This window comes from Centrocercus urophasianus, unplaced genomic scaffold (assembly GCF_019232065.1).
Source record: "Centrocercus urophasianus isolate 14NV4802_14NV808 unplaced genomic scaffold, USGS_Curo_1.0 seq_16, whole genome shotgun sequence".
NCBI classification, from domain to species: domain Eukaryota; kingdom Metazoa; phylum Chordata; class Aves; order Galliformes; family Phasianidae; genus Centrocercus; species Centrocercus urophasianus.
Window position 1 is genome coordinate 44,232,632 of NW_024884711.1, and position 25,086 is coordinate 44,257,717.

Sequence of the window (25,086 nt, forward strand, 5' to 3'; positions counted from 1 at the left end):
CGATAGAAAAAAACTCTGGGGGGGAAGGGGGGATGGAGCCGGCTCCTGGCCAGCAGGCGTGAGGGGGGGATGTGGTACCCCCTTCCCAGCAAGGGTCCCCCCCCCCGCCCCCCCCCCCCCCCCCGGGCCGGGGCGGTTGCCCCCATCCCAATGGGGCTGGATAAGGCCACGGCATGGGGCCGAGCATGCAGCCCCCATGGGGCTCAACCCTCCTCATCCTCACCCCCCCCGGCTCGCAAGGGGCTCGGGGCGCTGCTGCAGGAGGATCGGTGTCCCCCTTCATGCCGTGCCCCCCCAGGAGGGGCCGGGTGCTGTAGGAAGGCCATCGGGGCCGGGTGTGGGTTGCCAGCCTAGGACTTGCCCTCGGTGGGGTTGTACTCCGTTTCGCCAGCTGAGACCTGGGAGATGCGGCGGGTGGAACGCCAGAGCCGCCGGTGGAACTGGCCGGGGCGCACCTAGGGGAGGGGGAGGTCAGCAATTACCCCACAGCTCATCTCCATTCCCTTCCATATCTCCATTCCCATCCTCTTCCACAGCTCCAAGCCCATCCTCATCTCCTTTCACATCCCCAACTCCGTCCCCATCTTCGTCTCCTATTTCTTCCGCCAACTCCACATTCATCCTCACCCCCCATCATCCCATTCCAAGTTCCCGTTCCAGTCCTTCCTCCATCTTCTGCATCCATTTCCTGATCTGCATCCCCATCCCTATCCCCAATTCTTTCCTCAACCCCACCCACAACTCTCTCTCTTCTCCCACTTCCATCCAAACCCCACACCCTACCCTTGGGTGGATCCTCATTCCCATCCCCATCTCACCCATCTTGTCTGTCCTACCCCAATCCATCCCAACCATTCTGACCCAACCCAACAGTCCCCATCCTCACCCAATACACTCATTCTGCCCCACTCCACCCCAAACCATCCCAAACTATCAATTCTGTCCCATCTCATCCCACCTCAACCCACCCATTCTATCCCATCCCATCCTGACCAATTTCAACCCACCCCATTCCCTCCCAATCCACTCATACTCTAACCCATCACCATCCCTATCCCTCTCTGCTCTGGGAGCGATGAGGACAAGCAGAGTTCCCCAGTCCAGCTGAGCACAGGGGATGCATCTCTGTGGCCCCCCTCCACCTCCTGTCCTGACCTCCCAATCCCTATGGCTGTGCTCACCTCTGCAGGTTGCCCGGCCCCCACCACAATCAGCTTGCCATCCTCTAGCCCCACAAGGATGTGGCTCTTCTCCTTGGTCACCGACACGCTGTGGATGGGCACTCGCATGGGCAAAGGGTGCACTGCTGCCTGGAGGCTGCAAAGAAGAGAAGATGTGGCAGACTGGAACTTATGGGAATCTCAAGGGGGTGTAACATCAGATGTCACGTTGAGTGACACGGTTCAGTGGGCATGGTGGTGATGGGCTGATGATTGGACTCGGTGATGTGAGAGGTCCCTTCCAGCCTTAACAATTCAATTATTCTACCCCTCACCTCTGGAGGTCACGGATCTCCAGCCCACACTGCATGGTCCCCAGCACCACAAACTCCTCCGTCATGCACATGGCCGTCACCTCCTGGTCCAGCGGGACGGAGGCAAGGTGCTTCCCATTCACTGAGTAGAGGTGCAGCGCGAATTTATCCTTCAAAAGAGAGCAAAATGAGGGATAACAGAGAGGAGGGAGTGGGGGACATGGGGACACCAGCCCTGCCGTGCCACCTCACCTTCAGGGAAGCGCGCTCACCCACAGCGGTCTGGGTGACAATCTGCCCCTCCGGCCCCACAGCCAGGTGGGTGATGGCAGCGGGCAGCGAGCTCTCGCAGGGAGGCCGCAGGGACTTCATGAAGAGCCCCCGTTGGATGGTGTGGATGATGATGGTGCCATCCTAAGGAGAAAGGGGACAAGGCAGCCGTGGTTGGTGCTGCCAACACCTAGAGATGAGCCACGCCACCTGCCCTGGCTGACCTTGGAGCCTGAGACAGCCATGTCCAGCTCGGTGCTGATGGCCACGCACGTCACCTCGTCATCGTGGCCGTACAGGACCTGGATGGGTTTGGGGGCCAAGCCGCTGGAAAACCCGCCCTGTTGGAGGGCACACAGGGACCTCAAGGACCTTGCTGTGCCACTGCACACTCCCAGCAGTGACTGTCTTCATGCTAAGAGCTGGCACAAAGTGCAGCTCCCTACCTGCTGCAGGACCTGCCACACCATGCAGGTGGTGTCCCGGGAGCCAGAAATGAGGTAGATGCCACACAGGTCGAGTGCCAGGCAGGTAACAACATCTGTGACATGAAGGGAGACACCGTTGAGCTGCTGCTCCTGTGCCAAGGTGTCTCAGCATCAGGTGGCACCGAGAGAGACGCAGAGATGGAGTCTGGGGAGATGTCCCTGCACAGTCCTGGCACCCCGTGGAGGGGGATACTGTACCTATGTGCCGGGTGATGTGCCCAATGACCTTCCCCTTGCCCAGCGAGGTGACGCGCAGGCTGTTGTCCCAGTGTCCCCCACTGAAGAGCAGTTTCCCATCGGGGGACACAGCCAGAGTGCGGGAGCACAGGTCAGCACCGGGGGCAAAGGGGCCCTGCAGGAAACGCTGGGTCCTGGAGTGGAGGGACATGGGATGGTGACAAGGATGCAGGCAGGTGAATGGCACCACCAGCACCCCACGATGCTGTGTGACCCAAGGAACCCAGGGACAGAGGAGATCCTTGCGGGCTCACTTTGCATTGGAGACGGTGGGGTCTTTGGTGAAGCTGAAGTAGTTGGAGATGTTCTTGTCGTAGGGCAGCCAGCTGTGGGTCCCCAGCAAGCCGTTGGCACTCACGGTGACCTGGGCAAAGGTAGTGACAGCTGTGACACGGCCCAGGGACACCCAACACCAGCATCCTCCAGTTCCCCTTTGCTCACCAGGACATCGGGGGATCCCTGAGTGATGAAGGAGTGCGCCTGGTTCTTGGGGACCACAGCTTGCACCAGGGACACACCATCGCTGATGCCCTGCAGGGAACACACAGTCAGTGGGTCCCTTCCTCATTGGTGCCCCTGCCACCCCATGTCCCTGTTCCCACCTCCACAAAGAAGGACTTGAGCTGGTCCAAGTTCTCAAAGACGTTGGGTGGACGGGTGTCCAGGCGTGCGAGCCTTCGGGCTGCACTCTCAGCTGACATCCGGGCAGGATGGGGCTCCTGGGGGGAGAGAGCCATGAAAACGGGGTAGCACCTCCTCAAACGAGGCAGGGGGCTTTGGTTTTTCCGAAGGAATGAGCCACCTTGAGCAGCTGGCAGGGTGTCTGCCCGAAGTTGCTGATGATACCCTCCAAAGCCTTCCTCTGTGTCTCATCAGCAATGGCATCCAGGTCCACAGCACCTGGGGATGGGGGTGTCAGTGAGGCCGCCAGTGGGCACCCCCCCCCCCTGTCCCCCTGGCTCACCCTCATATGTGCAGTAGTAGAAGACGTTGAGGGCCTCCACAGCAGCTGGGCCTCGCTGTTTGTACCCAAAAATGAGATCGATCCACTCGTGGAGGTGGGCTGAGACGTACTCTGATTCCTGAGTGGACACTGGGTGTCAGCAGGGCTGGGAATGCCCGTTTTCTCCCCAAAACAATCCCACTCCAGCATCTCACCAGGGCTTTGCGGTGTTGGTAGATGAAGTCCTCATGGGAGCGTGCCCACCGTGGCAGCACCACGTCGCTCACCTTCTCGTTGGACATCTGCAGGCAGCCCAGATCGAAGCCTGTGGGCAGAGTACAGCCAGCAGTCAAGGCTACAACCATCCTGTCCCCATCCCCATCCCCGTCCCTCCATCACCATTCTGGTTCTCCAAGAATTCGGGGAAGTAGAAGAACTCAGGGATGAGCTCCTTGACGTCCACAGGGTTCTCCATGCGGGCTTGCCATGCTGCTGGCACCGAGTGGAACTGCCGGTCCGAGCAGTCGAACCTGGTGGCACGGGGCATCTGTGGGACCCTGGGGGTGGCCGTGGCTCTGCCCCAGGCCCTGGGTCCCACTGCTGGGTGCTCACCGGCCGCTCTGAAGCTGGATGTGCAGCGTGGTGAAGGGCTCGGTACGGATCAGGTAGTGCATGACGCCCGCTGCGTTAGAGTAGTGCGTACCGTAGTGAAACTTGTCCACAGTGCCTGTGGGGTCTTCAAAGCTCTCATACCTGCGGTGGCAAAGCAGGGGTGTCAGGGCAGGAGCTCTGATCCCTTGGTCCTTCTTTTCTGGAGCCACTCACTTCTCCTTCACATCCCGTGCATGCCTCTCATTGGCGACCCCAATGGGTTTGGACAGGTCCCGAAACACAGATGGGTTGGTGAGGTCAAGCGTCTCCGAGACGTAGTCCTGCAGGATCCAAGGGAACTGGGTGGGGAAGGAAGTGAGTCAGGTTGGGGGGCTTCCAGGGCCACTGTTCAGTTTGGGGAGGGGACGCAGAGTGCTCACCACGGGATACTGTGAGAGGTCATTGTAGGTGCGTCCTGCAATCGTATTCAGCTGCATGAGGTACTCAAAGTTGGAGATCTCCCGCAGAACCCATTTCTGGAGCAAAGAGATGACGGCAGAGGTGGATGTGGGGGCAGAAGATAGAGCAAACTCCATAGCTGTCCCCACTAGGGGCAACCCTTCATCCTCTCTCAGGAGTATATGGATACCTGGGTGAGCCCTGAGGCTTTCAGCAGCTCCTGAGGTGAGCGGCTGCCAAAGTAGATCTGGTTGGGGGGCCGTAAACCCAGGATGCAGGAGTAGACCTTGTTCCTCACCTGCAGGGATGGAGATAGGAGCCCTGGTGAGCTCAAGGTCCCCACGCAGACATTAACATAGCCCTAGGACATTGAGGAGGTGCCTGGCTGGAGACTAGGGGATCTAGGGTGCTGTCACCTTCTTTTTGAAGTTGAGGAAGTAGTTGGCCTGGTCGATGAAGAAGAGCTCAAGTGCAGAGCGGCGCAGGTTGTAGCGGCGCAGGTGAACCTCACGCAGGTGGGACAAGGGGCGCTTGAAGTCATAGCCAATCCCTGCAGGGACAGCACAGAGCACCACAGGCTTCAATGACCCACAGCACGGAGACAAGGCAGGGGATGAGGTAGAAACTGGGGACAGCACCACCCCAGGGAGCAGCCTGGGCCTGGCCCACGTCAAGGAAAGCACCCTGAAAGGGTCAGCATGCACGGAGATGGACTTCAGGGGGGACAGGGGATGGACAGAGGCATCTTCATTCCACTTGAGGAGCAAGGACACACTCTAACTTTTCTAAGACCAGTGATTAAGCAGAGATTGAGCCTCAGTCACCCCATCCCAAGCTCTCCCAGGCACATGTTGTTACCTCCCTCTGTCTCCTCCTTTTCACTGCTGCCATCGTAGAAGTAGACATGCTGGGTTGTCACCTCCAGGCGGCCAGGGACAACAGCCACCGTTGTGATGAGCTCGCAGTCCTCTGAGACCACCAGCTTCTCCCGCTGGTTCTGCTCCTTGGGCTCAGCCCTGAGTGACACAGGGTGGTGAGAACACTCCCAGCCTGGGGGACCAAGTGTAATGGAAGGGGATGGGGACACTCACTGGATGTCCAGGATGGGGAGATCCTCCTCAGCCAGCTGGTCGTCTTCCAGCTCGCTCACCTTAGCCTCCTTGGCCATGGCAAGTGGGAGGGACTCAGCAGGATTGTGGAGGTTATCAGCTCCTGAAATGAGGAGGGGTCAGTAAGCATCACACTGGCAGGGGGAACAAGGGGTCAAGGAGCCCCTAGGAGCCTCACCCAGGTTGTCCCGCAGAGCGCTGGCCTCCAAATGCTGGTCAAAATTCAGGTTGGGCACCAGCTTCAGCCGCATCCTGGAGTAAGTCTCAGCACTTGACAGCTTCCAGCGAACCTCGGGTGGGTTCCTGAGGGCGGGATGGAGTAAGGCAGCCCAGGCCCCCATCTGTGATCCCCTGCATCCAAGGGGGGGGACAATGGGTGCTCACCGGTCAGCCCAGGCGGAGCGAGGTGAAGTGAGGAGGCGGCACAGGGAGCGCCACTGCTTCAGCACTGTGCTGTGGTGGTTGTTGGCTTGCTTGAGCACGTTGGCATGCCGGGCATTTTCAGCCTTGGTACGTTTTGCCACTGGCTCCAGCACCAGCTCCTGCCAAGGGAGAGGGAGGGTGAGGTAAAGATGGGACCTGGGGAGGTCCCAGGGGCAAGGAGCGCATCTCTGGGATGATATCTCAGAGCTGAAGAGCATAACATTCATATCATTGGGACAGTATTTCTTGGAGTGTGGAGGATGTCTCCAGGATAACATCCCTGAGATGAGGAGCACATCCCCAAGATCATGTCCCCATGGTGAGAAGCATGACCCTGGGGTGACCCTCAAATGATGACCCTGGTGTGAGAAGCACGTTCCTAGGGTCAGGGATATCATCATGCAGCTGTGCTCCAGGGGTATGGAGTACGTTACTGGGATGATGAGAACCCTGAGATGAAGAACACATCTCCAGGATCATGTCCCCAAGGTGAAGAGCACGATGCTGGAGTGGGGAGCATGTCTTGCAGATGATGTCCCCAGGATAAGAAGGACATCCCTGTGATGACATCCAGGGGCAAAGAGCATATCACTGGGACAGTATCTCTGAGATGAGAAGGACGTCCCCAGGATAACATCTCTGGGATGAGGAGCACATCTCAAGGATCATGTCCTCAAGACGAGGAGCATGTTCCTGGGGTGAGGAGTATGCCCTCAGGGTAAGGAGCACAACCTTAGGATGACATTCTGGAGTGAGGAGCACATCTCCAGGATTACGTTCCCAAAGTGATGAGCATGAGGGAAAGGAGCATGCCCACAGAATGACATCCTTGGGTTTAGGACCACGGCCACAGGACGAGGAGCCCACCCCCATGGTAATGTCCCTGGGGCCAGGAGGAGGCAGCACCTGGAACATTTTCCTGCTGTCTGCCTTGTCCCGCTCCCTCCGCAGGGAGCTGCTCATCATGGCATCGTAGCAGGCATTCCAGAAGTTGGACATGTGGTCGTGGCTTTTGGCAAATGTGTCCATCTCAAACTGGGCCATGGTGGGCTGCACCTGAAGAGCAAATAGGGAAAAGAGAGATGTTGCAGGGCGCATTGGCACCAGCACCATCTATGAGCATCTCTTTTTTGGAGGTCAACTCTGCATGGAACTGTGCTGTCCCAGCCCAGTGGCAACGGTGGAACCCAGCTCCAACATGCTACTCAAAGTTAATCACAGAATCATAGAATGGCCTGAGTTGGAAGGGACCTCAAGGATCATGAATCTCCAACCCCCCTCCATATTTATTACTAGACCAGGCTGCCCAGGGCTCCATCCAACCTGGCCTTGAACACCTCTGGGGACAACTTCTCAGGGCAGCCTGTTCCAGCACCTCACCACTCTCACCACTTCCCTCTGACAGCTAAATCTTCCCTCCCTCAACTTCAAATCATTTCCCCTTGTCTTGCTGTTATCTGCCCTTTCAAGAGTTGATTCCCCTCCTGTCTGTAGGCTCCCTTTAGGTACTGAAAGGCTGTAATGAGATCACCCTGCAGCCTCCTTTCCTCCATGCTGAACAAGCCCAGCTCCCTCAGCCTATCTCCGTAGGGGAGGTGCTCCAGTCCCCTGATCATCTTTGCAGCCCTCCTCTGGACCCTCTTTAAGCTTCAGAAAGGTTCCCCAACACCCCCAGCAATACCACCCCATACCCCACGGCACCCACGTGCTTCTCAATGAAGCTCCTCCATTCAAGGGTGGTGCAGAACTGCTGGAAGTCCTCATAGAACGTGGGGCTGCCATTGGTGGGAGGCAACGAGGGCAGGAACTGCTGCAACTGCAGAGTCTCGTAGCACTGGTCCATGAGCGTGCGCACAATGGGCACCAGCCAGGAGAAGGTCTCTGATTTGGCATCCAGTGAACGCTGCAGTGGGGTCTCCAGCTTGCCCAGCAGGTAGCAAGCTTCATCTTTTTTGGGGGCTGTGGAAGTCTGCAGCAAACTGTGCAGCTTCACGTAGGCCAGTGAGTGCAGCTTAGGGGACACAAACACACAGATGGGGCATTAGATGGAGCCACCCAAAAGCACTGAAGTCTGCTCCGGAGCCCAGGGAAGGGGTGACCTACCTGGGGGTCCTGCAGCAGGATGTAGCCCACCAGGATGCGCAGCCCTGTCTGGGCCATCTCCTTGAGGTCAGAGGTGCCATTGGCTGGGTGGTACCAGACACCCAGCTTGTCCAGAAGGCTGCTCACCCCCTCATAGATCTTGGGGTGGGGGGAGAAAGGGGGACACAGTGAGTCCTCACAAAGCCAGCAGATCTGTCCCCAGCTCCCAGACCTCACTGACTTTGCTTGCTGTGGGTTTGCGTTATGGGTAGGGGATGGGATGAGTGTTGGGGTTAGGGCAGGGAATTAGGTGAAAGCATGTTTGGCATCAGGGTAGCAGGTCGGGGCTTAGAGTGTGGGCTTATGGTAATGGTGTAGGGCTAAGATTAAGTGTTAGGATTGGGATTAGGTCTGATTAGATTTCCAGGTTATAAGTTAAGTTAGTGTTTAGAATATAGGGGTAGGGTTATGGGTCTTATTATAGGTTTTAAATGAGGGACAGGGTATAGGATTAGAGATAGGACTAGATATAGGGTTTGGGCACATGGTGGTTGTGTAAGGTTAAGGGGTTAGGATGAGGGTGTAGGGCTAGGTTATAGGATTGGGGTTAACAGTTAGAGTATAGTGTTAGGGTAAAGGTTTAGAATCAGGTTAAGAGGTCAGATTTATAGATTATGGGCTAGGACAAGGTTTTAGAATTAAAGCATGGGTTAGTTTATAAGATGAGGTTTATAGGCTACAGGTTAAGGGCAGGGTTGAGGGTCAAGGATTAACAGGGTTAGTGGTTAGCATTAGGGTTAGGTTTACAACAGGGTGTTCTGTTAGATTTAGGGTTAAGACTTATGGTTAGAGCTGGGGCTTATGGCAAGAGCACACGGATGGAGCTTAGATTTAGGGTTAGTTTTAGAGGTTGGGGCTGGATTTACAGGTTATGGACTAGGTTTCAGAATTAGGCCATGGGTTACTTACTAGGGTTAGGCTTGTGTTAGGGGCTGGGTTTAGGGTCAGGGCTGATTCCAGGGTTAGAGAGTAGCACAAAGGTGTAGGGTTCGACCTGGGACCCTGGCTGCAGCCACGCACCTTCTCACTCCACAGGGCCTGGTTGTTGTGCCCCTCGGAGAACAAGAAGTCCTGGAGCAGTCGCAGCAGCTTGAGTGCATTGTGGGTGAGGCCGGACAGGGCAGCTGGCCCCGACTCCTTCAGGTCCGTCAGCGCTGACTCCAGCATCATCTCCAGCAAGCTGTGGGATAACAGGTGGCTCTGCAGGGTAGCCACCACCCCGGAACAGCCCCACAGTACACCCACAGAGCCTGTATTCCCCCTGCAAACCTGCGCTTGATCTCATCGGGGGACCGCACCAGCTCACACGCCGTGCCCAGCTTGGTGAGGACGGAGAAGACCTGGCCACGCTCCCTCCATGCAGCATCATCCCAGCCCTCCACCCCGCGCCACGTCACCGAGAAGATGATGTTGGTCAGGAGGTTGCACAGTTCCTCCTCAGGCGTTTGCTACCACGGGAGGGGGAAAAGCATTAGAGATTCCCAACAGTATCACCTTTTTGGGCAGTGCGATGGATTTGGGGCTCACCTGAGGGTTGCTGGTGTTGGAGATGTTGTCACTGGGCAGAGCATCCTGGTAGCTGCTCTCATCCAGCACATTGGAGAGGCTGGAGCTCTTGCGGTTTCGCATTCCTGGAAAGGGTTTGAAGCTCTCCAGGGGTGAAGGGGTTCCGGGGCCGCTGGCAGGTGTCTGTGCACCACTCTCAGCTGTGGCAATGGAGCTGGTGCTGGCCAGGTCAAGCCCCAGGTCAAAGGGTGAGGTGGAGAAAGGTGAGAGTGGGTGGTAGACCCCATCAAAGGGGACATCCCCAGGGTTGGAGGAAGAGCGGCTCGCCCGGTCGGAGGAGTCGAAGGACTTGAAGTTGTAGGAGTGGAAGGACTTGGTGCGACCACTGGGCGAGATGGAGTGGTCGGAGAAGCCCTCAGAGAGCTCCTGGTCTGAGGCTTCATATCCCAGTGGCAGGAAGACGTCCACCTCCTGCAGCTCAGCTGGCAGCGGGCTCATGCTGCCCATGCTGTCCTTGCCCACCTCAGTCTCCTTGCTGGGGTGGTCTGTGAAGCGGAGGAGCTCAAGGCAGCCCCCACTGCCCGAGTGGCTGAGGCTGTGCTGGCGGGACTCATAGGACTCCTTGACATACAGCTTGGTGAGCGTGTCCTGCCAGCCCGCCAGCCTGGCCAGCTGCCTCACCATGTCCTGCTGTGCGTAGATCAAGTGGAAGAGCTACAGAAAGAGAAGAGGAGGGATCCAATGGAGTCACCTCAGCTCTTCTTGGGGTAGCTGGACCCTCTGAATGGCGGGGGATGGATGATCACCAAAGGCTCTGCTCACCTTGCGGCAGATATCAAGCCGGACAGTCAGGTCAGCCCGGTGGGACAGGTAAACCACAGCCACCAGGTCCTTGTAGTTAGGAGGATCTGCAGGCAAAGAGAGAGGGCTTTTTGTCTCCCAAAGCGACAAAAGGTCCCCAGGCTTACCCCCAGCCAGCTGAGCCCCGTGGTAAGCCAACAGGATGGCCTTTGTGGTATGATTCAGGATGGGACAGGGTGGACTTGGGCAGGACACACGGTACCTGCCCCAAGGACCTGCTCTGAGAGGCAGCGGAAGAGCAACATGGAACTGGGGATGTCGCTGAGGCAGGCAATGAGCCCCTGGTACCCAATGTCCTTCAACTTCAGGCGGCTCTTGCAGCGCTCAGGGACCTTCTCGTACTTCAGCATCTTGTAGAGCACCTGGCAAGGTAGAGAGGGATGATGATGCTGTTGTAGGGACACCCCCAGCCCCAAGGGACAATACCAGAGACATATCTCACCCTGAAGACTCTTTCCCGTACTTCATCTGAGAACTTCTTCTGTACCAGCAGTGAAAAGAGGACTTCCACATGGCCTGGCTCAAAGAGGAAGGCAAAAAGCTGCTCCTGGGAGGGCGAGCCCTTCAGCAGGCTGTGTATCACCTCCAGTGCTCCGCAGACCTACAGGCAACAGGGACGGCTGCATGCTGTCCTCCATGCACCCCCACTTGCCTGTTGACCACTGCCAAGAGCAGGGGCAGCCCTAGTTGTCTGGGGACAATGTTTAGGGTGATTTGGTGGGACCTGGATGGCCTGAACTCATACCTGCTGCTCATCCTGTGCTGCGGCCACATAGTTCAGCAAGCTCTGCATCTCCTCCCCAGAGAAACTCCTGCAGAAAAAATCCTTCACCAGGCTGAAGAGGGATGTCTGTACCGTTTTGATGTCATCAGTAGCTGTGGACTTCTCCCTGGAGGAACTGAAGAAGAGATGCATGTGGAGGATGCCCCATCCCTGCACACACTCAAGGTCAGGCTGTGTGGGGCTCTGAGCAACGTGATCAAGCTGTAGGTGTCCCTGTTCACTGCAGGGCAGTTGGATCAGATGACCTTTAGGGGTCCCTTTCAACTCATATTCTATGATACTCCCACTGGGTAGTACATAGCCACCCTCTTTCTCTTTGTCCCTCATCATCAGCACAACCCCAAATCCCAACATGAAGCCTGAGCAACTCCTGGACAGTGAACATCCCTTCAGGCCAACTGTGCACACAAGACAACATTTACCCCATGTATTGGGTCTCTGAAGGGACAGGGCACAGGGCGCAGAAGCGCTTATCGCAATGCTTCCTTGATATGCTTGCAGGGGGAATATAATCCCAAATAAAAGCATCTAACCCAATGTGCAGCTCCCAGAGACCAAGCCCACCATGGTGCTGGTGCCTGGGGGCTAGATGCCCCAGCTACAAGCAGCAGCTCACCCGTAGTACGTCCGGATGGAGTCGAGGATGTATTGCACCCCGTATTTCTTACGGATGCGCTGCTTGTGGTCCTTGACGACGTTGGCCAGGTACTGGATGTGACCTGCATGGAGAGGCCGTGAGCGGCCCTGGTGGCCACACCACCATCCCAGGGATCCCTGCAGATGCCCCTGCTCCCACCTAAGCGGACAGCAAAGTCGCTGTTGCTCCAGATGCGGAAATCAAAGAGGAGATGCTGGTAGAGGAGGTGCAGCAGCAGTCCACTGCCCTCAGAGGCCACTTGCTCCATCAGGATCTGCGAGGCCATCAGCGTGCTCATATCCAGCAGTGGGCTGGACACCTGCCCAGGGTGAGAGGGAAGGTTTGTAGCATGGGGAGAGACCCAGGATGGAGCCTGGTAGCTGTGGCAGCCCCCACCTTCTGCAGCAGCGCACCGATGATGGCCGGCCCGTGGCACTGCACCAGGCTCTCCTGGTTCACTGGATGGTTGCGGATGAAGTTCTTCACAAGCAGCAGGAAGGCAGCCACGCTGTTCCTTTCCAGCCTGCTCTCTGCAAGGCACAGGGCAGAGCTGGGAGCCATCAGCCCTGCTCCCTGCGGGCTTCTTCCCACCTCTGACCATGATGGGCATCCTGGTGACCCTGTCACCGACTTTTCTCCATATACTTGCCATCCCATTCACCCATTTCCCTCCAATTTAACTGAGTGGAAACCTCAGCTGCTCTGAGCTCCCTGAAAGTTAGTAGGAAGAAATCTCTCATTTCCTATGGGGGCTAAGGCTTCTGCATGAACCTAAGTGTACGATAAGACATCAGAGACTAAAAGCAAAGTCAAAACGGAGGTCAGCAAGCTTGAATCACCCTCATCTTCCCAGAACTTCTCACTTATGATTAATTTGGTCATAATAACCTGAAAATACGTCAGCAACAGCAAGGTTTCTCCGTAACATCATAAATCTTGGTGTTCTGGGCATGACAATACCAGCCAGGCGTAGGCAGCATCTATGTGGCAGTGGGGTTACCTCCAGCCACCTGAGCAGTGTGGCTCCTGCCCCACATCCCCCTCAGAGTCCTCACCTGAGGACCTGCCCAGTGGGATGAGCATGCCCTGGGCGTTCCTGGAGGACGTCAGCTCTGGCCCCACGAGGTCATTGGTCTCCTGCTCGTCCTCAGATTCCTCCTTCTTGGTCACCACTTGCTCAAGCAGGGGCAGCAGGACACCCATCCCACCCACACAGTTGACCACGTCCTGCCAAGAAAGGTGAGAAGGTTTGCTGTGTGCTCCCGAGTGCTGCATGGTGATGGTCGTGTACAGAAGGCAGAGCCAGGGATCCACAGGACCTATCCTGCCCAAGGGACAAGGCCCTAAGGCCAGCAAAGAGTGAAATATGCCTTGACCTATCCTACAACACACACCTCCAACAGGCTGCTCAGAAGCATGTGTTCCCCTGCAGTGACCATTCATGGAGCCCAGTCTGGACACTGAGAGCCCACAAGGCACAGAGGTCCTTGGGAGGGCCATGGAATATGCTGGATTTCGGTGGAGCCGTAGGTCCTTGCTGGAACCAATACCATCTACTCCCCCAGCTCCCCTGCTGGGGAACCACCTTGGCCATGTAACACCTCACAAAAGTCCTGTCCTGAACCCAAAGGTACCCCAGGTCATGGGGTCAGGATGGGCCACCTGGCACCCAACATACCTTGACATCCCAGTTGACCACCTTATGTCCCGTCAGCCTCCCGTCCAAACCATGGCTGGGAGAGAGGTCCAGGCAGATGTTATTTCTGCAGGCCTAGAAGAGAGCATCCCAATCTATGAAGACAGTGGACATTTGCTGGGCACAAGACAAGAGGGAAATTAAAATAAGGAAGGTTTAGAATAGATATTAGAAGGAAATTTTTTACTCAGAGATTGGTGAGGCACTGGAACGGGTTGCTCAGAGAAGCTGTGGATGTCCCACACCTGGCAGTCCTCAGGGCCACTATGGCTGGGGACTGGGGCAACCTGATCTGGTGGATGGTGACCCTCCCCATGGCAGGGATTGGATGTGGATGGGCTGTAAGGCCTCTTTCAACTCAAAACCAGTCTGTGATTTTATGGTTCTATGATATGATCAGTGTGTGACCCATCAAGAAATCTCAGTGGGAAAAGATGGGAAGGCATGGACATAGGCTCAACATCCCCCACACAGAGAAAGGTCCTGGTGAGTTCAGGTGAAGTGAGAGCTTCTTCATGGGTCTGTCCTCACCTGTGGGGTGTAGTACAGCAGAAGCTTGCTGCTGAGCTCCACAAGGTCACCTTCCAGTGTAAATGGAGATGCGATGTTTGGACCTGAGCAAAGAAAGAGGGGTCAGTGGAGAAGGGCTGGGGATGCATTTGCCACCAGAAGCCTCACCGACGTGTGCAGCTCTTACGTACCCAAGCAGAAGAGTGCCTTGACCTGGGTTTGCTGCAGCACTTCACAAAAGATAGCCACAGAGCCCAGGTGGCCCTCGAGGGAAGTAGGGGTGCCCCACTCAGTATCCTGGCTGCCAGCTGCTGTGGTGGACACCACTCCCTCGGTGGGGGGCTGCAGGGGGGTCCAGACGTGGGGTCCCAGGGTGGCAGGGAAGGACTGTGAGCGGCAGAGCACGGGATGTGGGGGGAAGGTCAGCTCCAGCCCATGGGACGGCGGTGGGTGGCTGCTGCTGGAGGCTGTTGTGGTGGTGCGGTGCCCCGCAGAGCCAATGCAGCAGGAGGTAAAGGACTGCATGGGAGAAGAGATCATGGGATCATTTCAAGAAAAGACCTTTAAGGTCATCAAGTCCAACTGCGAACCCAGAACTGTCAAATCTAGCTCAAATAGCTGAAATAGCTCCCTCTGCACCACATCTACAAGTCTTTCAAATACTTTCAGGGATGGTGATTCAAATTACTTCCTTGGGCAACCCGTTCCGATTCTACACAATCCTTTCAGTAAAGAAGTTCTTCCTAAGTTCTTAAACACCTCCAAGGATGGTGACTCCCCCACTTCCCTGGGCAGCCTGTTAAGGAGCAGTATTCAGTTCCCAGCCAGTGTCACAGAGAAGGATGGTGCAGTGCTGGGGATGGCCCTGACCTCGTGGAGGGATGGGAAGCGAAGCTGTGCTGTCTTCCGTAGATGTCCATCTGCGTAGATGCTGACCACATTCTGGCCGAAAGGCCGGCGGCCAGCGACATGGACAACGTCAATGCAGTGCTGTGGGGACAAGCAAGAGGTGTGAGGGGTATTCCCCATCACGAGGACGGCGATGGGGACATCACTCACCCAGGATGAGTCGTTGAAGGCCACCTCCGGCAGTGCCACCGTCATGTAGTCCTTCTTGGTGCAGACAGCTACCACCAGCATGCCGTCGGTGGTGAAGAAAGCCTCAAAGCCCGTCCCACTGGCTGTGAAGAAGCTGAAGAGAGGACAGCGCAGTGGGGACAGTCGCATCTTACCATCCTCACCCTCACCACCCCATCCTCACCTGTAAAGCTGTCTCCTCTTCGGTCTCGACGGTGGCCCGAACTCCTCCTCACTGAGGCAGAGCCAAGCATGGAAGGCGAAGGCACCTCCAGGCCACTTCTGGACGGCAGGCACCATGATCCCTGCCATGCCAGGTGTCAGGTCGAAGTACTGCAGTGCCCGTGGGGGTCCCTCAGCCCGTGCCATTCCCGAGAGCACGCGCAGGACTGGAGCTGTGTAGGGGTGGGCGCCCCGGCCCCGTTCACGCCTCAGCAGCCTCAATAGCTGCCGCAGCTCCCCAGGCCGGATGGAAAGCCTGCCCAGCACACGTAGCAGCTCCAGCAGGTTTTCAGAGCAGGCAGCTGGAAGTGCTGGCTCTGAGGCCAGAGCAGCCAGCAGGCTGCCCACCATGCCTGACTTGACGCAGGTGAGGCGGCTGGGCAGAGAGGCCTCGCATAGCTGCCGCAGCCGCTCTGAGAGGAAGAGCTGCAGCTCACGGCATGCCAGTGCTGGAAGCCAGGCCAGAAGCAGGAGCAGAGGCTGCTCATTGCGGATGGGGCGTGCTGGGAAGGAGCTGTGGTCACCTTCTACTGCCTGTCGGAATACAGAAGATGGTTGGTGAGGTCCTCACCACACGGAGAGACGAATCCTCTCCTAGCCATTTTGGATACGTGGTGGAGACCTCTGTGTACTAAGCACTTTGGGAAACCCTTGTCAGCCAAGTGTCTTGGGAGGCCCTTGTGCACATCATTTTGGGCCCCCATGCTTTAGGTGTGTTGGACACCCTCATGCACCAAGTATCTTGGAGACTCCCCTTCCCAAGGCATCTTGGGGACCCCTATGCACCAAGCATCTTGAGAGTCTCATACATGAAATCTTCTGGGAGACCTCCCTGCACCAAGTGCCTTGGAGACCCTCTGCAAAGCAAAACCCTTTGTGCACCAAAATTTTTGGGGAACCCCTGCACCAAGACTCCTGGAGACCCTCATGCAACAAATGACAGACAACCCTGTGCACCAAGCACCTGGGGAGATCCTCCTGCATTGAGCACCTTGAAGACCCCCACACACCCACCCAACAGTCCCAGAGCAAAGAGCACAGCATTCAAATAGGCTCGAATCTCCCCAAAGCTGAGCATGATTCAAAGTTGAAGACAGTGTGACCACATTAGGAGGGGGACCCAGAAGGGACTGGAGATGAGAGGGCTGAGATCAGCCTAGCTGCTCCACCAAGGTGCCAGCATAGAATATTTTGCTTAGAGCGAAGGAGAAGAAGGCTTATGGGAGATGGGAAGGCTTCTGGATTAGCCAAGGGAGTGTTTACCATGTTGAGGAGCTCCTGAAGCAGGCGCTGCGTGGGCTGGCCTTGGCTCCTCAGCACCTCGTAGAGATGGGCATAGCCAATGCGCTCCTTAAACACCTCCTGCAAGCATGCACATACATGAGGTCCTACAAAAGCCCTAGGACGAGCTGCATCACCCCAAGGCATTTCTTTGGGGTGAAAAACCCAAACCCCATCTGTGCTTGGGGACATCCTCCTCCCATTCCCACCTTTGCAGAGGGTGAGTTGCTCATGATGGCTGTGAGCACACTGATGGCATGGACTGCGATGGCATCGGAGCCGCTGTCGAAGACCTGTGGGACAGGTGGTGGGTCAGCTGTGGGCATCACCCCTAATCCTACCAGGCAGCTGAGTGAGGGGTAGTTTCTCAGAATACCTGCTGGAGCCCATTGCTGGCTGGTGGCTGCACAGAGAGCTTGTTGTAGGCTTCACCTGCGTCCTGTGGACTGTTGAGGTAGAGCTGGGGCGAGGAAGACAGAGACCAACAGTGGGTGGTGGAGGGATTAAAAATAGGGTTATGAACCATTCCTGCCCTGCTCTGGGGTACAGGGATGGTGCTGGAGTGGCTCCATCCCAGCACTGCTCAGGGTGTTTACAGTCACAGAGGCTGAGGATGGTGCAGGTGAGGATGCTGCAGTGCATGCAAGAATAACTTTTTACATGGGCAGATAGTGATAGGACAAGAGAAAATGGTTTTAAACTAAAAGAGACGAAATGCAGGTTGGATGTTAGAAGGAAATTCTTTACACAGACTGCTCAAAGCAGCTGTGATCCCTGGCCAGGCTGGCTGGGGCTTCAGGTGCTTGGTCTATGGGAGGTGTCCATATAGCAGGGGGTTGGTACTGGATAGGCTTTAAGGTTGGAACCATTCTAAGATTCTGTAGTTCATTCCATGACCTCATCTCAAAGCCCAACCCTGCTGTGTGCAGGCATACTGCAGCACTCTGGTACCTTGCTGTTCTGGAGGAGGCGGATGATGTGCTCGAAGCAGTTATTGCTCAGGAAGACGGCCTGCAGGACCGGCCGGTCATCACAGCTCAGCATGGCCGGGATGGCATCTACAATGGGCAGAGTGGGGAACAGGGCTCAGCACCCACTCTGCCACCCCTCTCCCATGCTCCCAAACCCTGCTCCAACTTACCCAACATCTGCACCCGCAGCGCGATGAGCCCTCCGGCCGCCTCCGGTGACACAGTGGTGGGGTCAGCGTTGAGCACTCTGAAGTACCCATCCAGCAGCACTCGCAGGGGCACAGGGCCAGGGCTGCTGGCATGTAGGGCATGCACTGCTGCCACCACACTGCTCAGTGTCAGACCCAGCAGCCCAAAGCACGGCGGGGGCCCTGAGCTCACCCGGCGCAGCACTCCCAGCAGCACCTCCAATGCTGCCGGCGTAATGGCTTGCAGCGCGTTGGACTGTCAGGGACAAAAAGAAAATAATAAAAAAAAAATAACAAATCTTTTTAATTTGGCATAAAATCCCATATTTAAGTCAGGTCAGGTGTTCAAGGCCAGGTTGGATGGGGTCCTGGGCAGCCTGGTCTAGTTTTAGATATGGAGGTTGGTGGCCTTGCCTGCGGCAGGGAGGTTGGAGCTTCATGATCCTTGAGGTCCCTTCCAACCCAAGGCACTCTGTGATTCTATGATTCTAAGAATCTATGATATCTGCACAATGCATTGCTGCTTTCCTGCCTGCTTCTGGTATATGCAAATTAACTCCAAGCACATTTCAGAGCTGTTAATCAAGCTCTGCTTTCTTAAGCACCGGGTTGATTAGAACTTGCGTGTGCTCAGCACTGATTTTTCCAGCTGAGATGCTCTCAGCTGCATCCCAGATTTGAACATGTTATTGCTGGTGAGCAAGCTCTGCCGGATCAGTTTCAGTTTAGATATCTCCTTAACTTAATTTTTGCTTTTTAAAGGTAAAACCATGAATTTTGGCTTGCAATTTTAACTGTGATTCTATAAGGTTTTGCAGAATTAAGGTGTTTAATTGCAGCAAAGCATCTCACTTGTAATAAATAAGGCTTTGCCGTTTAGTCTCAGCACAGTTTGGGGAGTGAAGGTTTGGCAGAGCAGTGTTGTCCCCCGTGCCCCCATCCCACCTTGGCCCCAGAGAGGATGGCTCCAAAGAGGTGGATGAGCCGGAGCTGGAGCTCGTCGGGGAGCTGCCCACCAGGCTGGAAACATTCTGCAAGTACAAGAGAGGTGGCAGAAAATAAAAGGCAGAAATTCCCCTCTCTACCCATCCCACAACCTACCCTTGACCTTGTTGTTGATGGAGGGGGGATGGAGTGCAAACCCCTCAGCTATTTTCAGCTTTGGCTGCAGCACGGGAAGATTGCTGTTGTAAAATCTAGAGGTTTTGGTTCTAAAATCAGGTTCAGCTGGGGAATGGGGATTCACAGCCAGCACCACTAACAGCTTGCTGGGACTTTAGGTGCTTTCTGCAGCCCCCTAACCCAGAGAGGGTTTCTATTTCACAGGTCAGTGATGGGGTTTTCAGAGCTTCCCCAGCCAAGCTGTGTTTCTGTCAGGTGCTAATAAAATAGGCCCAGCACTGTACACCATGGTGGATAAACAATGGATTTAAAACTCAGGGTTAATCACAGGATAATAAAAAGACTTCAGCTTTCAGGGATTGTTGCCCAGACCACACAAAGCAGGGGGGCTGCAGGGAGCAGTGATGGCTGTACCTTGGAAGAAGGTGTCGAACTCAGGGGGCAAAGCGGCGGGGGCGAACTTGTATTTGCTCTTCTCCTTCGTGCTGACAACTTCTCTGGAAGGAGAGGAATGAGGAGCAGGGAGAAGAAGGGTACAGGATGCAGGGATCCATGCCCCTGGTGCTCACCCGCTCAGCTGCCGGCGCCAGGTCTGGTAGGGGTCGAAGAGGCACTCGCAGAGGTGCAGGGCATACAGCATCACGCTCTCCAGCTGTGCCCCATCCTCCTGGCCACTGCGTAGCTGCCAGGGGCAGGCAGAGAAAGGTTAATCCCAAATAATATCCCCAATACCCTCCTATGCCACCTTTGTCCAATTGGGATTCATCCCTGTGCACAAAGATGCCACAAAGTGGTACCCAAGCATCCTTTTGCCCCCAAATGGTACCCAATAGGATTTAAGCCTGCACCCCAAAATGGTGCCCAAACGCTTGCTCCCATCCCACTTCTTTCCTCCTCTTTGCTACGATTTGGGGTCAGGTGGGTACAGAACAGCCCCTTCCTCATCCTGCCCCCATATCTGCCCTCCCAGCACTGGGGATTGGGGTCGTGACGATGGCAATGCTCACCTTGCTCGCACAGATCCGCAGCAGTGCCAGCACCTCCGGGATGAAGCCGGGGGTTTTGTCGGTTTGGACATTTTCGAGGTTTCTGCAAGGTGTAAATGCCATGGGGAAGGGGTGGTGGGGGAATAACACACCTAGAGAGGTGGATAAGTGCCGACCAAGGGCACGTCCTGGGCTGACCCCATCCTCCCACGCTACGCAGCCAAACCTCAAAGCCCAGTGCAGCCCCATTGTTCAGGACCTGGCTCCTATCCAGTGCTAAATATAAAGGCTTTGGTGGCTGGGAGGGGGGACAGAAGGACAGTCCTCTTGCTGGGGGAGCCTCTAGGGATGTTTCAGCAACAAGGGATTGGGTGGGAGCAAGCAGAGGCTGCCATCAGCACAGCCTTATCTGCGGTGTACAGGCAGCGGCGCCAGGAGAGCAGCAGGCAGGAAGGGGCCAGACGGCCACCACAGGGCCCCCCCCGGGAGAGGAACAGGAACGGGCAGGGAGTGGCTGCTTAATGGAAAGGAGTAAGGGGGGGGGAGTGGGGGATGCAATGCACTTGAGGGGCTATGATGCACCTGGGGAGGGCACAAGGAACGTAAGGGGACAAGATGCATCTTTTTTTTTTCTTTCAGGGAGGGAGACTGGTGCTTCTTTTCTGGGGGGTCACAACGCTCAGTGAGATTTTAGAGGAGTACGATGCACTTTTTGGGGGTCAGAATGTGATGTGTATTGAGGGGGACAATGTCACTGAGGGGCGACACGATGCATGTGGGGGGTACAGCACGTGCTGGGGGGAGACTGTGCTTTTGGGGCAGGGAATGGGGAGGACGCAATGCGCTCTTTTGGGGGGGACACGACACAATGAACTTTCAGAGTGGACTTTTGAGAGGGGAATATGTACTTTTGTGAGGGGAGTGATGCACTTTGGAGGGGGAGGATGGGGTGCAGCTGGGATCTGTCCATGGGGGGGGGATCCTGCACCCACCTGCAGATGATGATGAAGAACTTGAGGAGCAGCAGTGCCTGCCCGAGTCGGGGACCCTGCCCCACACACTGTGCCAGCCTCTGGCTCAGCACCTGCAGCACTTCTCGTGGCAGCACTGGGATCTCTGACACTGCCTCCTCTGGCCTGATGGGGGCGGGGGGAGGAAAATAAGTGAACAGAGAAGGGGGAAACGACAGGATGGGACTTACCCCCACCCCAACCCGGTGCTAAAAACCTCCCATCTGGGGCCGGATGGCTGCAAACCGCAGCGGATGAGCTGCAGCAAAACCCCAGAGCTGAGTTCTGACTGGGTGGGGGAGGGAGGAAAGGGAGAGGGAAGTGGTGTTTTTTTAATTTCTTTTTTTTGGGGGGGAAGAGGGGTCACCCTCACCTGCGGGGCTCCAGCGAGGGCACGGCTATGACCTTCTCAAAGTTCATGACAAAGGCCTCCAGCCACTGCTGCAGGTATGCCAGGTCCTTCTGCAACAGGGAGGCTTGAGTTGGTTTTTTCTTTGGGGTGGGGGCACCCTTGTAGTGCCCACTCCCGAAGGGCAGCTGGGTAGTGGTCAATCAGCTCCCGCTAGGGATCCATCCTCCAGCCAATCAGCACAGCCTCTGGGAACTGTTGGCCAATGGATGCCTGGCACGGATCCAGTGCCATGAAGACTGGCCAATCAGCATGCAAAACAATCACAACCCCCAAATCCTCCCCTCCTTCCAACCCCTCCCCCCCACCCCCCGAGAACGGTTGGCCAATCAGCACAGCAAGTGGCCACACACCCCTGGAGCCATCAGCCAATCAGCATGCAGAACAGCACAACCTGTGGATCTACTGACCAATCAGCACGCAGAGAAGCAAAACCTGTAGAGTTGCCAACCAATCAGCAAGCAGAGCACCTAGCTACCAGCCAATCAACAGCAACAGCACCTGGCCCTATAGGATGGTGCAGCCAATCAGCAGGTAGCGTGCGGGCCCCACTCCTCATGGGGTTGTGCAAGGGGTGATTCACCCAACGCTGTACAGCCATGGTTCCTGGATGTCCCTGTGCCTATACAGCACTCTGCAGTCACCCACATCCCTCTGCACCCCACAAAATGCCTTTGGGTTTCCATGTACCCTACAGAGCACCATAGGGTCACCTTATCCCTCTGCACAACAAGCAACACCTTAGGGTGACCCACATCTCCATGCACTCCACGGAGCGGCCTGAGGTGTCCAGGCACCTCTGCACCCCATGCAGAACCCTGGGGTCATGCCATGCTTCTGTGAGAGTAATGGAGCACCTTTGGGTGTCCATGGACACCATAAGGCACTATGGGATCACCCAAACCCATGTGTGCCCCACAGAGCACTTTGGAACGATGCATGATCCCTATGGGGCACCCCATGGTGTCCACAAACCACAGCAAGCACATTTGAATCACCCATGCCCTTGTGCACCCCACAGAGCACCTTGGGGTGACCCACGTCCCTATGCACCTCACGGAGCACTACAGCCCCGTGCAGAACCTCGGGGTGACCCACGCTTTTTGGGGTCACCCCTGTTCCCATGCATCTCATGGATGGGATCTCCCCATCCCTCTGCACCCCCATAAGCACTGTGGAATGTCCAAGCCCCTGTGCACCCCCCAAAGCACCCTTGGATATCTGTGCACCCCATACGGAGCACTCTGGGCTCACTCTATTCCCACATACCCCAACTTTGGCAGGGACTGTCCCTCCACCACCACCTGTGGGTCTACACCCCCCCCGGCACCAGCCCCCCAAAGCCCAGCATCCCGCAAGCCCCGCTCTCCCCTCAGCAGCTCACAAACCCTCCGCCGCCCCATTTAGAGGAGAGAAGCGCTCCTCCACAGCGCCCCAGGGGCAGGGGGGGGGGGCTCACACCCCATTACCTGTGGGGGGGACGTGATGATGGGACACCCGCACGGCTCCATGGCCCCCGGTGCCGCCACCGCCGGAGCGAGGACGAGGAGCGGAAACGCGCGCGGAGACATGCAGTGACGGGACCCGTGGGGGGGGTGTGTATGTGTGTGTGATGTTATTATTTTTTTCCTTCCACCCTCCCTTTAGTTTGCTTAAAACATACGAGAGACTCAGGAAATGCCAAGTCACTCGTGGCCCCAACGACATTTCCTCCGGCGGAGGCTCACGCGGGGCCACTGTCACCGCCGCACACGGGGCTGTGGCAGCATCCCGCCGTGCCACCGCCGCCCTGGGGACACCCAACCCCACGGGTGCAGCGAGTTGGCCCGTTCTCAGCATCCCGCCTCGGTGGCACCCTGCTGCTGTCCCCCTGTCCGGCTGTCACTGTCACCTTACCGCGTGCCCCTTGTCCCCATGCCGGCGTCCCATGGTGCGCCGCTCGCCCCCGCCGTGCCCGCCCCGCTGGCAGATCCTGTTGGGTGGCTTTGGGGCTCATGGCGCGGAGCCGCCTGGGAACGGAGCTCTCAGCGCCAGCACCTCTGTGCCATTGTCCCCGAGGGGTGACCCGTGTCCACATGCACCCTACAGCTAGGTCCCTACGGCAGTTCAGGTTAGGGTCTGGACCCCAGCGGTCCTGAGATGCTGCTGGCATTTGGTACCTAATGGTGACCCCTGCCCACCAAGAGACAGATCCCAAAGGACAACCTGCCTGGGGGGGCTAACAGCACTGGCTGTCATGGCACATGGCCCCATAAGAGCACACACACACCCCAATGCCATGGCACACGTTCCCACAGAAGTGTGGGGATGGCACTGTGCACACCCCATGTTGCCATAACACTATGCACACCCCGACAGCATGGCACCTGTCCCTATAACAGCACGCACACCCTGATGGCACAGCACACGTTCCCACAAGAGCACAACCACCCAAAGCCATGGCACATGTCCCCAAAAGAGCATGCAAACCCCGAAGGCATGGCACATGTCCCCAGACAGGAGTGCAAACCCCAATGACAACAGCACATATAACAGCACATAGACCCCAATGGCACAGCACAGAATAGTGCACATCCCAAAGGCACTGCGCACGTCCCTATAAGAGCATGCACGCCCTAATGGCACGGCTCAAGTCCTCATACAAGGTCTGTACACCCCAATGGCATAACACACGTCCCCACAGAACCAAGCACAGCCCCACGGCGTGACACCTGTCCCCTTAAGAGCATTCACATCTCAATGGCAATGGCACCTGTCCCCATAAGAGCACGCACATCCCTATGGCACGGCACGTGCCCCCATACAAATAAATGTGCATGCACACCCCCAAGCACGGCACCTGTCCCCATGTATCCCCCAGCCTGACCTCCCAGCACCTCCCAGTTCCAAACTGGTCCCCTCCCCTACTGACAGCCACCACTTCCTCCTCTGTGTTTCACCGTTCCCAAATCCCTTTTTCTGCCAATATTCAAGGCTCACAGTGCTGCTACTGGGGGGCAGGGAGGAAGAGGGGAAACCTGCAGACCCCCGGAGCTCTGTGCAGGGACAATCCCGAACCAGACGAAGCCCCCCCTGCACCTAACAAGCCTCGGTCCTAATGACACCAGCGTGAGACCGAAAGGCTTCACCACTCATCCTTAAAAGCCACGCTGCGTGCCACCACCACCCAAAACGCATCGTTTGGACCCAGAAAGAGGATGGGGTGGGTGGGGACAGCTGAAGGGATCCCCAGAGGTGGTGGCTTTGGGGGGGGTTGGGAACCCCTTGTCCTCCAATCATGGGGGATGCCTGCCATGTGGGGATGAACAAAGCTTTGGCAGCTTGAGAGGAATTAAATCTGATGTATGGGGGGGGGGAGAACGCAATGGAGTGGAACTCTCCCCAAGGTGTACGACCCCCACAAAGGTGTAGGACCCCCCTCCCCCCACTGCTTGCTCCAATGGAGAGCAATGAGCCCAGGACGTGGCTCCAATGTCATTGCGGCCGCACCTGCTGCTGGGAGGGGGGGACAGACACAAGCAGAGGGGGATGGGGGGGGGTTATGGAGCCTTCCCCAAGTGTGAGTAATGGGGTGGGGGGAGAAAAAAAAGGGGGTGTGCTCCCCGCCTTGGGCAGGAGGAACCAGACTGGGGAGGGGGGCATTGAAGCTCTGAATGGGGGTGGGGATAGAGGGGGATTTGGAGTTTTTTT

General features: G+C 56.6%; 1 protein-coding gene across 1 annotated transcript; it reads right to left on the minus strand.

The window, feature by feature from the left end:
- Window positions 1–129: 129 nt before the first annotated feature.
- Window positions 130–23,042, minus strand: NBEAL2 (neurobeachin like 2). Its single transcript, XM_042817057.1, has 55 exons — window positions 22,866–23,042; window positions 21,361–21,449; window positions 20,970–21,113; window positions 19,999–20,080; window positions 19,561–19,673; window positions 19,406–19,488; window positions 18,815–18,900; window positions 17,852–18,125; window positions 17,662–17,768; window positions 17,087–17,170; window positions 16,920–17,003; window positions 16,693–16,791; window positions 15,392–15,963; window positions 15,190–15,322; window positions 15,001–15,120; window positions 14,322–14,649; window positions 14,152–14,234; window positions 13,603–13,695; window positions 12,980–13,151; window positions 12,321–12,454; window positions 12,084–12,243; window positions 11,904–12,006; window positions 11,249–11,402; window positions 10,946–11,104; window positions 10,706–10,865; window positions 10,465–10,550; window positions 9,664–10,356; window positions 9,406–9,584; window positions 9,157–9,316; window positions 8,098–8,235; window positions 7,700–8,005; window positions 6,901–7,050; window positions 5,956–6,113; window positions 5,750–5,874; window positions 5,554–5,674; window positions 5,321–5,478; window positions 4,879–5,012; window positions 4,653–4,760; window positions 4,444–4,539; window positions 4,238–4,362; window positions 4,025–4,165; window positions 3,812–3,942; window positions 3,628–3,737; window positions 3,434–3,551; window positions 3,272–3,369; window positions 3,072–3,188; window positions 2,911–3,000; window positions 2,724–2,833; window positions 2,431–2,603; window positions 2,191–2,285; window positions 1,969–2,085; window positions 1,727–1,888; window positions 1,496–1,644; window positions 1,182–1,317; window positions 130–455 (listed from the first exon to the last, which is right to left on the minus strand). Exons 1-55 carry the CDS (start codon window positions 22,965–22,967, stop codon window positions 351–353), a joined length of 8,307 nt encoding a protein of 2,768 aa, XP_042672991.1. The 5' UTR covers window positions 22,968–23,042; the 3' UTR covers window positions 130–350.
- Between the last annotated feature and the right edge of the window lie 2,044 nt (window positions 23,043–25,086).

Coding starts and splice junctions, on each gene's coding strand:
- NBEAL2 (XM_042817057.1), bottom strand. CDS start 22,967: ATGTCTCCGCGCGCGTTTCCGCTCCTCGTCCTCGCTCCGGCGGTGGCG. Junction 17,004..17,086: donor CCAGCAATGGGCTCCAGCAG/GTATTCTGAGAA, acceptor CCTGTCCCACAG/GTCTTCGACAGCGGCTCCGA. Junction 1,889..1,968: donor TGGCTGTCTCAGGCTCCAAG/GTCAGCCAGGGC, acceptor CTTTCTCCTTAG/GATGGCACCATCATCATCCA.